Here is an 18,155-nt window from a genome sequence, read left to right as displayed (position 1 = left end):
TGCGGAGTGCTGCCTCCTGGGCCTCCTCCCCGCGCACTCATTGCACAGATCCTGAGGGCAGGAGGGTGGCCTCTGCATTTTTTTCTTGCTTTGCAAAAACAGCTGCATCAGTCGGTTGGTTTGTGGTTAAACAAATTCCTTTCTAAAGCTCCATATAAGGAGCTTGCAGGCCTAGAGCTCTAAATAATCCCTTCAATCTTCCTGTTTGGAATGATGCTGTTGTAGCTGCTAATAATAATACAACCCAAATTATAGGACAATAACATTTATTTAGAGCATGAGGGATTCCACATTATACAAACCCTTAAATTTATTTATTTATTGTTTCACTGGTCCATTTCTACAACAAATACATCAGATCTACTATATAATAAAATTATTTACATTTCCAAACAAGATTGGGTTTGTTTATAAACGCCCTTACTGCTATTCACATACAGTACTTAAACAACAGCACAATACATTACTTTAATACCTAAAAATGACAACCCTGTATTCTAATTTGTTTATGAAAAGTGGAAACAAATACATTTACAATTGTCTTCCTCTCCCCTTCCATTTCATACAAACACATTAACCTAATGTGCTAACCCTGGACTTCACTTTGTAAATCCAGGGGGTTTTAAAAGAACCCAGTTTTTATATCTATTTATCTGTTTCTTAGAAAAAAATCATTTATTGGGAACAGTATAATATTAAAATGACTTACTGTACAGAATTTTATTTAAAAAAAGAAAAATCACAGCTCAAAATTGCTATTGGTAAATTCACACTTATTTACAAGTTTCATGTTTCCATGCAGTAATTTACTTGGATTTTCTTCTTTTTGACTGCATTGCACTGGCACTCGTTTCTGAAAGCAAGAGAAGAAAAAAAGCGTGGATACGAAGTCGGTAAGCCATTCACCAGAGGTGCACAGACTGCCCTTTTATTTTTCCAACGTCACACCAGAGTGGAAACCTCTGAAGATCAGGATTTCCACAGACCTGGGAGTGACTCTTCACAAGACGTAACCCAAATGGACCCTCTCCCCTGACGACAGCTGTCGGCAGCGATACAGCACGAAGTTCCCCCTAGCTTCTGTCAGGGCACTATCTCCCAGAGCTGTGAGTTTAACATTTACGAAGTCCTAATATAACTGCCTTAAAAATAAGAGCGGTGCATTTTCAACTGCTCTTTAACTTTCGTTTCCCACATTCCCACTTGCTCAGCCATACCACAGAAGGAAGCCTCCGTGCAACAGCGGGACAGCTCAGGGCACAAACTACGTCAGTCAGACCCAAGCGTCACAGAGACGGCGTTATAAAAAAAAAAAAAAATTAGGAAGATACTTTGGAGGCTTCCATGCAAGTTAAGAATCTAGTTGTTTGAGTCCTTGGAAATTCAGGTCATTAGAAAACAAGTCTCTTCGGTGTACGTTACGATTCACAGAAAAACAGCTTATGCAGAAAGATACAAAATACTATACAGCACTGCAGCAGAACAACCAGAAGCACTTGCAGAATCGACAGCAAAAGCAGATGACATTTTCAGTGCACTTACCAAGGCACTAAGCTTCCATTTCAAAACAAAAAAGGAAAAGAATAAGTACCAAGGGTATTTGCATCTTCAGATTTTTTAAAAATGTGATTTTAAATGTTGGCAATGTATCTTTGGCTCTTCACAATATTTTCCAAAAGCTATTAGAGCTGTGTGTATTTTAAGAATCAAAAGGGAAAAAATTTCCGTGACATCCAAAACTAGAAAAGCAACAGTACAACTCCATGGCTGTGAAATGTCGTATTTTTTTAAAAAAATATTAAAAAAATCAACATTTCAAATTTTAACATACTCAAAGCTGCAGTAAATGCTGAAACAGCCCTTGCTGGAAAAATACTCCAAAAAGTGAAAATCCAATACAGTACCAGTTTTCAGAAGTGAAACACCTTAACAGGCATGACTTCCAGTCACCCGAGCTCCCTCCAAGCAGCAACGCCACTTTAGGTAGCTTGGTCAGCAGCAGCATTAGCTGGAGCCATCCCTGCTGCTGCTGCTGAAGTCTCCGTGTTTGGGAGAATGAACATGTCAGTGGTCAGCACCTGTCCCAGTCCCCAGCACCTTGTGAGCATCACCAGTACCCCCCTTGCCTGCTTCTACCCAAACCTTGCACGCTGCAGCATGCTGCGTACATGTGGACGAGGGCTGGCTTTCAGCGTGTCCTCCCCTCTCACGGTTATCCTTCTGCCTCCTCCCTCCTGACGCTTAGCAAAGGAATTACTACATAAACTGGCCAAAGTCTCTTTCTCTCTCCTTGCTATATTTAGGTTTTTCCTAATTGCTGTTTTTATAACAACCTTAATCAGCCTCCACCTCAAAAGGTAATTCCCCCCAGTTCCACATTCTCTTTAACATGGATTAGCAAGTTTTTCAAGACACAGATAACATAACCGTAGATGTCTACAAGGAGGCCAGGACACACAAAACAAATGTGCTTTCTTATGCTATGATTCACTAATGAAAATGTAGAACAGAGTAGGCACAAGTGGCAGACCTCGTTACACTCCTTCAGCTGCCTCACTAATCCTCCAGCCTGCCCTCTTCCGTACGAAAGCCTTGTTTTGCTCATTTTCTCTACAACTCAGAAGTAGGCAGTTGCTTGCATGGAGATAAGGTAACCGAAGCCCAGGGCACTACACGGTAAGCTGGACCCATGTTTTCAAGCAAAACCCTTAGATGCTGTGGCAGTTTCAGTTGCATGTTTTAAAAACAATGATTTTACTTACAGAGGTAAACAATACAGTCAATACAAAAGCCCTAAGTGAGTTCTGGTATCATTTCAATTTGATGCACTTCCATGTTCCCGCATATTCAGAATTTGACGTGCCACTGGTTGTCATCTTTAGGTTTATTCATCACAGTATGTGGGGCAGGTCATACGTTTCAGAGTCCCTCAAACTCAGGACAGTATCACCAAATCAACTTTACATTGGCTTCACATTTTTCAAACTTTTCTTCACAATCATGAAAGATAATTTATTTTTACAATACAGACTTAGATTCTTCTGCACAATCCTGCCACAAGAAGTAAATTTAACTAAATTCAGCAGCCGCAAAAGTGCAGAACATATAGGTCCCTTTGTGTAATCTTTAAGAGTCATCGCACAATTACATATAGCTGGAAGTCTTCTCTGAAACTCTTAAAATGCAAATATTCTTACCATCAAAGTTTAGTATCTTCAGTATGGAAAATGGGTGCTGAATTCAACTGGACTTCCTTTTGTAATAATTCTATATTAATATATCTCTTTGTTCTCTATGTTATCTTTAAAATATTGGTTGAATGTTGCCTCTTGACGATCTCTCTCTACCCTCTCGCACAACTTTCGTCCATCAGAATTTTTCTGACCCTTAAACATAAGGAGCTGACACAGTTAGCTTCAGAAATGCAGATTGGCACCACAGATCGTGCATTCCGGTAACGATTACATGTATCACACAAATGCTGAATACTTTGTTAAAGATTGTAACCTGCGTAGAAATAAGGCACATCAGCAGCTGCTAATGCCATGGGTTAATATCTGTAACTTTAGGATTTCATGCGTTCTCGGAAAGAACAGCCAAGGCTCTGCGCGCTAGCACACAGCACTCCTCGATGCTCCAGGCTGCCATCCAGACAGCGTTCTGAGCATGCCTGAACCACAGCATTTGGCTTCGCAAGAGCTGACCGTGCACTTGAGAAGACTTAAGCATTTGTCTTGTGTCTTTCAGGCTTCAGGGGAATAAAAAAAAAGTCACTTTTTTACTTGAGTACAGTCCTTTTAATGGCAAAATGTTTCTGCCAAGAGAATTCAACTTCAACTAGGCAAGCTCGCTGAACACTATGTGACTGAGTACTGCAGAAAACAAGTTCCACAAATTTAACAACGGGAAATTCATACAAGCTTTACCGCCAGCACAGACGTCGGTAAATAATTCAACACCAACCTGTGTCTAAATCATTGAAACTAGAGTTAAAAGCACACAACATTTACAAGCTGTAAACCATGGTTATGAGCCAGTTATTGAAAGGGTTATTATGTGGGGAAGTGTGTTACTTCCTGCCCTCTCCAGAGAAATGATGGCTGTGCATTTTACCTTTTGCAGTGCTGGATGCAGATGCTGGCCTGGAGGACCTCTTGCGCTGTCCATTCTCTACAGTTTCCTGTGAAGCGGCAGAATCCTCTGTTCTTGAATTTCTTCTATTTGAAGTTTTAGACTTTTCACAATTCTCTTTTGCCTCATTACTAATAAAGTGGGACAAAATATTTCTGATGAAGTGTAAGAAGAATTATGTTTTTCTATGCAACTCAGACAAGCTGGAGGATGGACCGACACAGGTACCAGTTCCGGACTATTAGCACTGAAGATATGAAATGCTAGAGATACCAGAAGTTTTATCAGATGAAGAATGACCTGAGTAAGCCAGAGTATAGTCCATCTCTATTAAAAATTATCAGAGGATACAAAACTGAGAAGTCCTCAAAGAGAATATTTTCAACATTAGAAGACCAAGAAATTAGATGCATTATAAATTGTCTGCTCTGCTTTCCACAGGTGCCACCATTACTGAAGTCTAGGAAAAGCAAACAAGTTACATTAGAGACTGCTACGATACGGGAACACAGAGTTGAAATTGCAGATGAACATAAGGAGGAATTATGAACTCTTCAGGTAGCATGCCAGCTTTTGTTTTTGCGAAGAAGACTCACTCCATTGATCCAAGTGATTTCTTCACATATTAAAAAGCTTAAGGCTTATTTAAAACTTCCTTTAAGCTGTAAAGCTTGAAGTTAGAAATCTTGGTTTTTTTTTATAACAGAAAGCTTTTTCTGTTACAAAAAATAATTTTAGGTAGTATGGAAATCTGTGTTGCTTGTCACTGAGGCAACACATGGAAAGCTACGTTTTGTAATTAAACTCTTCCTTTATTTTATCACTCTTAAACTCATCTCGAGGTCTGGATGTTTTCGCCTTAATGCATTAATTCCAGACAATTTTTAATGACTAAGTGGTTTCTGAAGAATATGCTAAAATTATCTCCTGTGAACTCAAAGGTAATTAATCAAATAAATTATTCTGCTGATAACAGAAAAGGAGAAAGAAAACGTCATTCATGCCCTATGGGTGATACTTGCAAGATTTCAAGAAAGGCTGCCTTAATCGGAGAACAGACTGAGAACACACAGAGCAGCCCTGTGCGTTACAGAGGTTCCGTAACAGTGTCCCTGTTTTGGAGGAAGTTCTGCTCTGAGGGGAAAAACTACTACAAATACTTGTATTTTTAACGTAACGGTCATCTGAAATAAAACACAGTTTGTCAATGAGAGACAAACATTCTCAAGCAAGGAAACACATGGTAGAGGAGAATATGGAAGCACATGGATTGTCTCAGATACAAAATAAATATTGAAATCTATTTCCCTGAAAGTCAGTACTACAGGGCAATCTGTAACTGAATCCTCCGAACAGGTCCCAGACTGGTCTTCTGCTAAGTAACCCAGGCAGCTGAAACAGCAGCCACCTGCTTCAGATACCTGGAGGTAAACAAACAGGTCTCATCACCCAAAGTTCAGTAATTTTTCTACAGATTCTAGTGACTAATCCATAGCTTGGGTTGTCTCATAGGAGCCAACACATCCTTCCTTTTACAGGAGGAAATCAAGTTGGCCCAAGTAAAAGTATTTCTAGTGCTTTGTAGGCTGTGAGTACAAACTCTAAGGTTTGTACTGTAAGGCATTTTAACTCCAGGAGCTCAAAGTTGACTGCTGAGTACCAGCCATCACTAGATTAAGTTTGCCTGAAAACTTTCCTTCTTTTCTGGTCTTGCTCAGAGAAGCATCAGTCCAGAAAAAAACAAACAGAAATGCACTTGCAGTAATTTGATGTGCTGAATGAGTCTGGGGAATAGTCATGCAAGGACATTTCAATTGGAGATTCCGCTAATCTGCCAAGCATCGCACCTTCAGCTTTTTAGAAGAATTCTACCCTGAAGAAAACTTGTGAAATTTCAGTTTCTTTGATACAACTAGAAAAATCCCAATCCATGTGAAGGTAAATACAGTTAAATATTAATTTCAGAGTCATTCCTGATCTGAGAAAGTGTATTGCCTTCCCTCCCCTACAAAAGACAACTGCCTCATTCCCTGATGAACAGAATGAGCAAACTGCACCTCTTGCCCTGGCTTAGGGGGTCACTCCACTGACGAGGGCAGCATCAGAAACCTGACCAGTTGTGCCAGCTCAGTTATATAAAAACCTTACAAAGGTCTGTCATTACAGCTGCCTAGAGTGAGTTTAAGAGCCTGGTGGGGTTAGAATCTAACAGAAATAGATCTTGGAAACTGTATTTGCTTCTGGCAGATCAAAGTGATTTGAAATACGATGTTTTAATTAAAGAATGTCTTAATTGGGACAAGATGAAGTTTCTATCTGGTTTCCTATCAGGTTTCGGCAAAGTGTCAACACGCAAACACTGAGGAAACCTGGAGAAAAGAGTCATGAAGGCAGAGGAAGAACAAACCTTAAAAGACTTACTTTCAGAAAATAAAAATTCACATGACGGCTAAGCTGCAGGCTTTTGGGGTTTTAGTTTTGATTTGTTTTTAGAAAATATCGAACAGTGGAACCATCAAGACCCTTCCAAAATGTGAAACGTTCAGGCCTGAAGGGATAAGAGGAAACACTGCCCAGAAGACAGACTTGGGAAAAAATTACCTTACATTCTGCATTTCAGCTATGTTTTGAAACATTCAGGTAGCCCAATTTCTTAGCAGGACAGAAAGAGTATGGACAAGAAAATGAAAAGCAGTGGCAGAAGTTGTGCAATTGCAGCAAAGAGAAAGGGGACTTCTTCCCATGAAAGCTATATCTACTCTGAATCTACGCAAGCTATCTCCTTACCTTTGACCAGCAACTACTGGAGCATTTGTTTCAAGTTCTACAAGAGAAAAAGATAATTTTAAAGTCTGCTGTAGAAGTACATACCTGCTGACAAGGCATGGCTATCTCACATTTTTCTCAGTAAATACTGGGTCCGAAGAATAAAATTCTCTCATGTACCGTCTGTCTCAATGCACAGCATGCTAACATACCAAAGCACCACATCAGCCAAGTGCTCTTTCTGATTATGGCCTGCACCAGCTAAGACAGAGGGAAGTTAAAAAGAAACCCTGCAGAAGAAAAGTGTAGAGAAACTTCCTGACAAGGGCTAGAGTCCTCTCACTTTTTCAACTTCCATTTTAGACAATTTACTACTTTTAAATCTTCTAGGTTTTATTAATTCTAAACCTTAAAAATACTAATCTGGACCTATTATGCATGTAAAATTTTGCCTTAACCCAACCACCTCTCACAGCAATATCTTCTAATGCAAAGGAAGACAATGTTGTGAAGCCCAGTTACACCTCTACTGAATTGGAAAAAAAAAAATCTCTGGGGAGATGATGTAAAGAGAAGTCTGACTTGCCTTCTTTCTCTCTCATAGTGATTTTACACATACAAATCGGGTGCTCTTTTGAGTCTTCACCGCAATAAACAGCTCTCCTTCTCATATACGATACCTAATCTTTTGACTATCCATTTTTTACCCTCCCCACATCCACCTTTGTTGAGAGGGAGTATCTACACCTCAACACAACACCTCTCACGAGAAACTGCCACTGGTTTAGGGATTACCATTACAACGCAACGTATGAACTCACTGTCTGTCACGTTGCCTGTACTCCAACCAGCCCTTAAACACCCTACAGCCTTTGGGATGGTGGCACACAAAACTGTGGCTTTGCTTTAACATCAGTTTAGTACCTGAATATTGCTATAGTGTCCACAAGGAATAAATGTATAAAAAGTAAGAAAACAGGTAATATCTGTGTCATTATGGTAAATCCCCTTAAAATTTGTATTGTTAGAAGATCAGACTCTTCAGTGTAAATGCACATAGCACTGTCTTGGAAAAACAGATGTCTTGATAACAAAAGAAAAACAGACTAAGCAACACAAGGCAAGAGTTACTGTTCTTCCTACCCAAAATTTAAACTGGGAGAATATCCAACAGTAAAAATCAGTAATGTCGGTGTCTCCCCCGCAGCAGGAACTCCCCAACACAGCTACATCAGCACTGGGGCAATGAGGCGGATATAAAACAACAGGGTGCATGAACGCCTTTAAGTGGCAGTTCAAAGAAAGCAATTTAGTACAATTTTTGCTTTCTGAAAGCTCTACTACTAATCATATTAGAGATGCCAAATTGCTGGAGAGGGACACTTCCCACGTGCAAGTCCATGTCTATCCGCTTTCCCTACTCATCTGGGAAATTACATTTTTAAAACACCACAGAATTGATGGTGAAACACCATGATAATAGATGGCAACAACAAAAAGTCATTTGCCAGGGCTCCACCCCTGAAGCACTGCTGAGGGTTCGTTAAAAGCTGAACAGGAAAAAAAAGGATTGCAACTCTAAAATGTACGTTCCCAGCCCAGCTTTTGAAAATATTTTCACAAGTGTCCCATATAAAAGAAAAACTCCTATTTGCTCTTCACAAAACTGCAAACTCAAACACAACGTATCATTACAAATCCAGTCCTTATGCCTGAATATCTAAAAACTGCCTTGGTGGTTTTTTTCATTTGTTTTACTTGACCCCAATACTGAATCTCCAACAAGGCTTTGGAGACTTCTAAAGCACGATGTATCTAACAAAGAAAAGCAATCCCAAAAGCACAAATGATAATTAAAAAACCCCAAACCAACCCCAAACTACCAAGCATATTAGTGACCATTAAATATGCATTAAAATAAATGCATTTTCAGTTACAAACATAAAGAGCTTAGTTCACCTATGTTCTGCTTTTCCAAAGTAAAGATTTACCTGTTCTTTGAACAGTACTTTCTGATGTTGCAACTGAACTTTTTTTCTGTGTTAAATGTTGAGAGGATGCTAGAATAAAAGTGGAGGGAAAAAGCATTATTTTCAAAGGGAGTCACAAGAATTTTCTGTTGTGTGATTGGGCTGCTTTTACAAAATGCTGTATCTTCCAGCTTACCGCATTTTTTCCATTTACAGACAAAATCTTTTCAGCTTACTCTCTACTTTCCCACCATCACATATACCTCCCCAGTCTTACAAAAAACTCCGGCAAAACTATCCCAAGCAAGTTTTCTCAGACTAGAGTAAGTGATGAAATTAAGTATCATAAACCACATTTTTAAAGTTAATGGTTTTTCACCAGACTGAGAAATTAAAGAAAATCCTAGAAATTAAAGAGTTTAGTCTCCCTCAGTTTAATGCTCATTTCAACAGAAGTTCTGGGGAAAAATAGCATCTTTGTTAATGAATCAATGCCCTCACTCTTTCAATTAAATTGCGAGAGTGCAAATACGCTCCAGAAGTTCCCTTGAAGTCCTTTGTCAGTAAGATGATGTGACTTAACACAGCTTAGGTTGCCAAGCTAAAACATAAGATGGAAAAACAGTTCTTGTTGAGCTAATGCCTAATAGTCTTCTATGTGATATAATGAATGTGAAGAGAAAAAGTAAAACATTCCTGTTTTTTTAAAAAATATTCACTTCATTTTTCTCTGAACAAACCAGAATTCCTTCTATGAAGCTCAAAGTAAACATTTCCATTTTCTAGTGGCATACAGCTATGACATACATCTAACAGCCACAAGGAAAGTCACATTCAAGCTGAAATTCTCAGTTCCACTAAATTCTATGGATTTTATCTTCCATGACTTTATCTTCTGTGTCTAAATCCATGATGTAAAGCACAACAGATAATCAGACAGCTTACTTCAAGAGTGATGGTTTATTTCCACACCATTTTCAATAGATTAAAAATGGCATCAAGAAATAGCTGCAGTGTCATAAAAAAAGTCTGTCATGCTCAAATCAAAATAGCGAAGAAGAAAACAGTTCAGATATGAAGGTATTTTATGTTTTTGAATTGGGTGAAATTCACTTATAATCACTTTTTCAGCTATTTCTCTGAAATGAGCATTTTAATTTTTCCCTAGACAGAAGGGGTTTTGGTGTTGTTCTTTTCTTTCTTCTGGAGGTTACCCAGCTGTTCCCCTAGAGGGTTAAGGCTATTCAAAGAGGGAACTAGTATTATTAGGATTAACTCAAAATAGCGTAATTAGAGTCAATAAATTGAAATTAGTTACAAAACTAAAAAGTCTCCGGCAAGACTAAGCAGAACACCAGTGTACAAGGCACCTTAAGTATTACTTCTGTCATTACTGATACACCCAGTTTTCCTCCTCTCACTTCTAACAGTTACATGAAGTCACTCCTGTTATTCCATCACAGGTTCGTGACAAATACCCCATTTAAGCAATAAATGGAAACTGAAATAAAACACCTGAAAGGTGAATCTCAGTGAAATACAAGCCTGTGTGTCATTCAGCTATTGGAAACAAAAAAGCAGACGTCAGCCTTTGCTACAGTGTCTAACTGCTATTATGCTGATGGAAAAGCACCTCGGAAGTTTACAAAAGCCATCTTATTTCTTCCACTTATGCAGGGCTGCACTGCACTTACCTGCACTTTGTAGCACTTCCTGATGTGCTCCTGCTTTTTCCTCCAGCACACCACCCCCGGTTTGCTCAGCCGGCAAACCGCCGTGATTGCTGCCATTAGAGCTTGGTGCCATGGGGGCAAGGTCCGGCATGGCAGGGGGGGGTCCCGGCCGACAGCATGCTGGCAGGAGGAGTGCTGGCTGCCACACTTGGCGATGCGGAGGCAGGAGCAGCAGTCATGGTGCTGACACTCGAACTGCCAGGCCCAGAAGTGCTCTGTTTTGTAACACTGGGTGCTGGAGGTGTCACAGTTTTATTATCTAGTTCTGCTGGTGATTGCTCGGTTCCCAAACTATTTGGGACCAGCGTTTCTAGTCCCTGACCTTCTACTTCTCCATCCATAGCGTACTGCTCTTCCCCTTTCTCAAGGGAGCCAGTGACTTTCTTGCATGCTTTAGTCAGCAAGAGTTGGCCGATCTTGTCTACTTTTCCCTTCCCCTTACTTGATGAAACAGGGCTGCGTCTGTTCCCAGACCCTGGACTACTCGTAAGCAGAGGTGACACAACAGGTCCGGGCTGCGCTGCTGTAACGGAGCACTGGTCACCGGAGCCACCGCTTTGAGAAGTCTCCTCCGGGCTGAAGTCTTTGACTTGCTGAGCAGGAAGATGCAAAGGAGCACTGGAAGAAGTTGCAGCAGGAGAAGGCAGCTGAATAGGAGATGCCAGCGGGTTAAGAACCAGCGGCCTGCTGGTGGGAATACTAGACACAGGACTGCTGGACGACGTGCTGGGAGGAGCAGGCCCAGAGGAGAACTTTATATTCTGTGGTATATGCAAAGGACCAACAACCGCAACCGACTGAGGCATTAGACTCGAGTTAGAGGTCATCGGGGCTGCTGGAATTGTACTTGATTGAGAGCCCTTCATAACCTGAATTAACGACGATGAGTTTATAAAAACAGGAGTAATAAACTGCGGCCGGGCGTTAGACTGAGCTGCTGACTGTCCCTCAGAAACCATAACTTTGTTCCCTACATTGGGCATTGTGACAACAGTTGACACTAATGTGGGTTGCAAGTGAGATGGCAATGGCGTTGACGTATTAGCAGAAGATGTAATAGGGTTTGAAGTTACAAAAACTGTTATCTGGTTGGGGGGTAAAGGACCTGAAATAGAAGAAGAGCTAACAGGCCTTTGCATTACTGGAGGAACACTCTGTGCAGCGTTTGAGTTTATTTCTCCCAGTTCCTGGTGCCCGGGATTTGAGCAGGGCTCATTATTTTGAGGCAAGCTAAGTGAATTAGATGGCTCTTTGCTTGAGGATGAATCTTGCATCGGAGGAATGACAGCTACCTTTTTTAGCTCCTCACCAGTGGTGACTATCGGTGCCATTTCAAGACCAGGGGGCTTAATGGTTACATTAGGAGCTCCAGAATTATCAAGAAGTTGACTTAAAGAAGTTGGTGCCTCCCTCATAGCAGGAGATACCATAGATTTACTTTCCTCCAAGACTGGAAGCTTACTGGTCTCTGAGGCCTGCCCATCTTTTTTTGACTGTTCTTCTGGAACCAACATTTTCATTTCTGGAGCAGGGATACCTTTTAATTCAATACCAGGCTGGTCTTTGTTACCTTGGACACCTTGTACACTTTGACACTCGTTATCCTGAGGCATGCTAAGGCTCTCTTTATTGTCCTCAGGAATGCCAGTCATAGCAGGTGCAGAAATTGCAGGATTCTGATTACTTAGCATATTGTTTTGAAAGCTTGTAGTCACAGGCGTTGACAAAGAAGAGGGACCAGCCATCATATTTCTTTGTAATTCCATGTTCTGCAAGAGAGATGGATTCTGCTGAGCTGTCAGTGATAATTTAGCTGCTTTTGAATTCTGTCTGCCAGGGCTTGGTGTAGTTTTCCTGCTGGATCCAGGACTGGACCTTCGACTATTGCTTGGACTTGCTCTCTTTGTTCCTCCAGTGTTGGTTTGTTTTGCTGAATTAACGACCACACCTTCCAATTTGTGTGACTGTGGTGCAGCAAAACTAGACTGATTGTTAAGTGTGAGATTTGATGGGGCCTGTCCAATGGCCTTCAAAGTAGTGGGATTAAGACCCTGCTGATCAAATCCTCTATTGATATTAGGCCTGGGAGGTAAAGGAATATTAATCTGGGGAGGGAACAGACCAGCTATAGAAGCATTGAGTCTTTCTGGAGACAAGCTAATTTCTGATGGTTCCGTGCTAGGTGGACGGTTATTAGGAGTCTGAGGGTAGTATGGCCTTGGGCTTGCTCTGTTTGGGGTTTTAGGCCTTGAAGTTTGTGATGGGGTGGCAACATTTGGAAAATGGTGTGTAAGAGTGCTAGGCAGAGAATTAGACTGCTGCTGGGGACTTGCACCTTGAGCAGTTGAAAGTGGGGATGGGCCAGGTTTGGGTCCAGTCATCATTAACTGGTTCTGTGAAACCACTAAATGAGATGTCAAATTATTCTGAGCTCCTGATGCTGGGGGGCCTTCAGCTCCACCTCCTTCTGGAAGGGAGGATACTGATGAAACCTCTCCAAGGGGTGAGCTGGAAGGATTCTGTACATTATCTTGATAAACCATTTTTCTTGCGTTATTTCCCAGGGGAGGATTGCCTGGCAAGGATATTCTTTGTTTATCAGGAGATGGAGGCACTGATCCAGGACCTTGGAGGTTAACCATTACTGGTATGTTACCACTCTGCTGCAGGGGCATTCGCTGAGCATCTGGATTCAGAGGCCCTCTAGGTGGGTGAACTCCCTGTGGTACGGGGAGTCTGACCGATTTGGGATCCTGCTGCATCATAAGCATCATCATCATCTGCTGCTGCTGCTGCGGTGTCTGTGGTGGTGCCTGGGCTTGCTGGGGTGGTGGCTGTGGCTGCTGCGGCTGCTGTTGCGGCTGCTGGGTATGTGGCATTAGTTGAGGTGGCATCTGCTGAAGTGGTCTTTGTTCCACTGCCTGAGATGGATAACCTAAGACAACAAGATGATACACTCATTACATCTAAGGGAAGATCAGAGAAAGCAGAATTTCTGTAACCAACAGGATCAGACAGAAAGTATAGCCAGGAGCCTGTTTATCTTATATGCATGAGCCACATTAATGAAATAGGCTTTACAAATAAGGACAAAGATTTTAAGTAAAAGTATTTTTAACAAGTAACGCATAAATGACTTGCATGACATTTAGTTGGAGATCTCTTAGTATATTGAATCAGCCACTAGGTATTACTCCAGATTCATGCCACTTGTAAAGTCTTTGCAACTGGTCCATGGGCTTGTTTCACTTAAAATGTAGACTTGGACTTTAACTGATTAATACTCCTTAAAATGGATTTGTATGACAGACCCTGTGGAACATGGACTAGCATACCTGCTACAGATCTGACATTTTCCGGTGTACAAAGCAGAATCTGTCACATATTACTTGGACAAAAACAGTGCTAAGAACCACCGTGTGGCTTATAATATAAATTCCTTTGTGGACTTTGGATTTAATCCCCTACATGCAAAGGATAATTCCAACCGCAACCTTTATTTCTTAGTTCTCAAAACTCAGCTGTTGGTTAATGCTAAATTTTTAAGGCATCAGTCTGTGCTAAAGCTAGAAATACAGAATTATTGACCCATTATATTATGGCTTTGTAACTCAACAGTATTCAGTATGACACCTGCAGTATGATACATGACAGTGTGTCCACCTCTTCATTTTGAGTTAATTCAAAGAAAACACAAAATGGTACCAATTAGTTACTAGGAGGAAAAAAAGCTTTGGACTTTGAATGTGCGATAACACTAATAAAATAAAACTGTCACAAAGATCAATTAAAATCTTTCCTATAGTTAATTATACATTTAGATAATCCACAGAAAAATCCCACTACCTGGTGGCCTACTTGCAAAATCTGAAAGTTTAGGGCCTGAATTATCTAAATTCACTCCTTGTTCTCCAGACATTGATGACTGATCACTCTCCTCCAGGCCAGCTGGACGCGGTTCTGAAGAACTGAAAGAAAAATAACTGCAATTAAGATCCAGTCCTCACATCAGTGTTTGACTTCTGCTTTTATAAGCATTCAAGTAATTAATTCCTAGCACTTTTCACAGACCTGCAAGTAACTCACAAATATGCACCACCACCTCTGGTATGACATGACAAAGTTGAACACAGAGCACCAGAGTGTCTGCTGACAGGCACTCCTGTGCCTTAAATACTACCAAAAAGGAAATAAGTTGCCTGGCACTCAATTGATCTTAAGCATTTATTTTCTTTGTTTCTACTTTGAATCTGTGTTTTATAACTAAGAGAATGTCAACGGACATTCCAAATGAAATAAGATATATAAATTAAATAGGCTTCACTCTAATACTGCTGCAACATCTGTATAGATAAGTAAGTATCATGGGTAGATGTGTAGAAATTTAATTTAATGATGGCACCATTTCTTCCAGTATTGTACCCAGAAATGATGAGCTCAGGGTATCAGAGACCTTTGTTAACATCACACCAAAAATGCACTGACATTATACAGTCACTTGCCAGAGCACAGACCTTTGTGGGGTACTGATGCTCTGCAAGTGACCACAGAATCACAGAATGCTCTGGGTTGGAAGTGACCTTAAAGACCATCTAGTTCCCACCCCCTGCCGTGGGCAGGGACACCTCCCACTAGACCAGGCTGCTCCAAGCCCCGTCCAGCCTGGCCTTGGATGCTGCCAGGGATGGGGCACCCACAGCTGCTCTCGGCAGCCTGTGCCAGCACCTCGCCGCCCTCACAGCGAAGAATTTCTTACTAACATCTAATCTACACATACCCTCTTTCAGTTTAAAGCCCCCCCCCTTGCCCTATCGCTACATGCCCCTGTAAAAAGCCCCTCTCCAGCTTTCTTGTCGGCCCCCTTTAGGCACTGGAATGTGCTGTAAGATCTCCCTGGAGCCTTCTCTTCTCCAGGCTGAACCGCCCCAACTCTCAGCCTGTCTTCAGCAGAGAGGTGCTCCAGCCCCCTCAGCATCTTCGTGGCCTCCTGTGGACCTGCTCAAGGAGCCCATGTCCTTGCTACGTTGGGGGCCCCAGAGCCGAACACAGCGCTGCAGGAAGGGTCTCACCAGGGCAGAGCAGGGGCAGAATCCCCTCACTCATCCTGCTGGCCCCACAGCCGGTGATGCTGCCCAGGGTACGGCTGGCTTTCTGGGCTGTGAGTGCACGCTGCCAGCTCATATTCAGTCTTTCACCCACCAGTACCCCTGAGTCCTTCTCCAGGGGTACCTGACACTCCAGGAGACTCTCTAAGACATTTTTAAATCATCCAGATTCAATGCCCAGTACTTCCACTGAATCAGGACAGCTTTTGCAGACTTACAAAAAAAGCAGGTTTCTATAGCTGTCAATATACATGCCCAGGGGATGTAAGATAGAGAGGGCTGAAGAGTAAAAGACCTTAACTGCTTATCACAACTATGTGAAGGCTGTACGGAAATCTACATAATAAAAGCTCTGAGCTAAAATTAATGACAGCAAAATAAACCCACTTCCAAAAAAGATGCAGAATCATGCAGAAATGCCAAGGACAAAAGAAATTTTCAGCAAAGTAAGAATTCAAGGTACATAAAGCCATAGAGATCTATCTTATTCAATTTTCCTTGAGTGTAACTGTTTCTGGCATCTGTACAGCTGACATGGAGAGAGCCAAGCCTGTCTAATATCCTATTAGCTACCTAACCAACACTCAGAAAGCAGTGTGTGACCTGAAAGTCCCTGAACTTTCATGAGTCAAAACTGAGGAGAACATAAATCAAGAGAGAAGAAAGGAAAGAAATGGGGCAAACACAGAACCGTTCCAAGCACTGCTGCTGAGCACACAAAGACTGCCAGGGAAAGCATCTGGAGTTAAACCTTTTGCCTAATCCAGCACACCACCAATTTTTGTAATAGTGTTGTTATAGGCTTACATGCCTCCGCCAATAAATTTGATTAAAACTGGCAAAATACATACACATGCCCCAGAAGCATTATAATAGCAGCCATAAATGAAGAAACGTTCTGGCAGCAAAATCACCCAGAGGACCTGCAACCTTTAACGTAGGTGCCAGCAACGTGAACTGGAATAACTGCCTAAAATTGTGAATACAATCTTGAATTTGTCATTTTGCCATTAATGATTTCTTTATAATAGTGGGAGATTAAAAATGCTACAGTTAAAGATTAGATAAAGCTGATGCAAAGCATCACTGCACAAACAGGTTTAACCTAGAAAACAATCATGGTGCAAAATCAATTCTTAGAAAACATCTTGTGCCAGATGGGTCTAATCAGGCAAGCTGTACAAACCCTGCAAAACAGACACTAGTTGGCTAGCAAAGTAGAGCAGTTATTGTATGAAACACTGCTACTGTAATTGCTGGAAAATTGAAACATAACTTCAATTTTGAATGTTGCTGAAATTCACTGGGCATATTTAGCAACCAGCACTCATAAAAAACCCCCCCAAATTCTGAATACGAATAGCAAGCAAGATGACAAATTTGTGTAAGAGGGACAAATATTCCCTATTTGTTCTTCTTTCCTATTGCTCTGGGTGTAAAAAAAAAAACAAACCAATTAACAAACCCAAAAACACCACACAAAAAAATCCAACTGCCTATCAGGTACAGCATGGACTGTCATAAGGGAACAACACCAGCTGCATTCCCAAGCACGACCTTCAGATACAAAATCCTTCATCAGAGTGGAGAGAACACTCCAGGAGACAAATTAAAACCCCAAACAAACTCAACCCCCAAAAGGGCTGCAGATATGAAATAAGGTGTGCAGAAATAAAATTACAGTACGGATGCAAGCAGAACCAGCCCTGCTGACAATGCTCTACACTTTTACAGAAAAGCAGTCGTCCTATGACACTACCTAAGTTTCATTTCCCATGTGTACACAGGGGGACTGCCACCTCCGGACCTACGGTTATAAGCTCTCTGAAGCTGGCTGAGAAAAATTTCTTAGGCTGCAGTGCTGTTCACCATCCACACATTATTTCTGCACATCACACTTCGCACTGGAGACTGCAAATCTGACCGCTAGCAGTTATTTCAGAGTGTAAACCGGTAAATTGTTTCTGTCCTACCAGTACACATGATGTTTATGATCTGTGCACAGGGGAACATTAAACAACTGTATGTTTCTGCATGTGTTTAACAGAATTAACTAACATGTTTTATCTATAATCCCATTTAATCTAGCATCTTTTTCCTCAGTTTACATCCCATTACCTACAGTCTTCAGGTCCAGAAAACAGGTACAATCACTTTTAAACAACCTACTTTTCCAAAATACCTTGGTTTTCATTCCAATGCTGAGTTGCTCAATTAAGCAAACCCTTAAAACTATTTTAGATTCAGCTGAATAAATTCAGTAGCTCACTTATCCTACTTACATTCCAATATGGCTCAGTCTACAAACCATATTACTAGTGGTACTTTTGTTACTATATTATATCTCAGCAATTATTTCCAAGAAAAAAACCAGAATAATGTTAATGTGTTTATCAAATTAACTGCATTTCCACACAAGGTTTGCTGCTCTAAATTCTAAAATTTCTAAG

At 41.1% G+C, this 18,155-nt stretch overlaps 1 protein-coding gene across 1 annotated transcript in view; it reads right to left on the bottom strand.

Annotated features, from left to right (window-relative positions):
* Positions 1 to 249: 249 nt before the first annotated feature.
* NCOA6 (nuclear receptor coactivator 6) overlaps positions 250 to 18,155 on the bottom strand; it is a 33,035-nt gene continuing 15,129 nt past the window's right edge. The window contains 7 exon segments of the mRNA XM_040607809.1: positions 250 to 853; positions 4,114 to 4,262; positions 6,919 to 6,955; positions 8,889 to 8,957; positions 10,562 to 10,700; positions 10,702 to 13,535; positions 14,447 to 14,568. Of these exon segments, the coding sequence (XP_040463743.1) occupies positions 807 to 853; positions 4,114 to 4,262; positions 6,919 to 6,955; positions 8,889 to 8,957; positions 10,562 to 10,700; positions 10,702 to 13,535; positions 14,447 to 14,568 (3,397 nt within the window). The 3' untranslated portion in view covers positions 250 to 806.

The sequence above is a fragment of the Falco naumanni genome, chromosome 10 (assembly GCF_017639655.2).
Source record: "Falco naumanni isolate bFalNau1 chromosome 10, bFalNau1.pat, whole genome shotgun sequence".
NCBI lineage: Eukaryota > Metazoa > Chordata > Aves > Falconiformes > Falconidae > Falco > Falco naumanni.
This window is presented reverse-complemented; position numbering and strand designations above follow the sequence as displayed.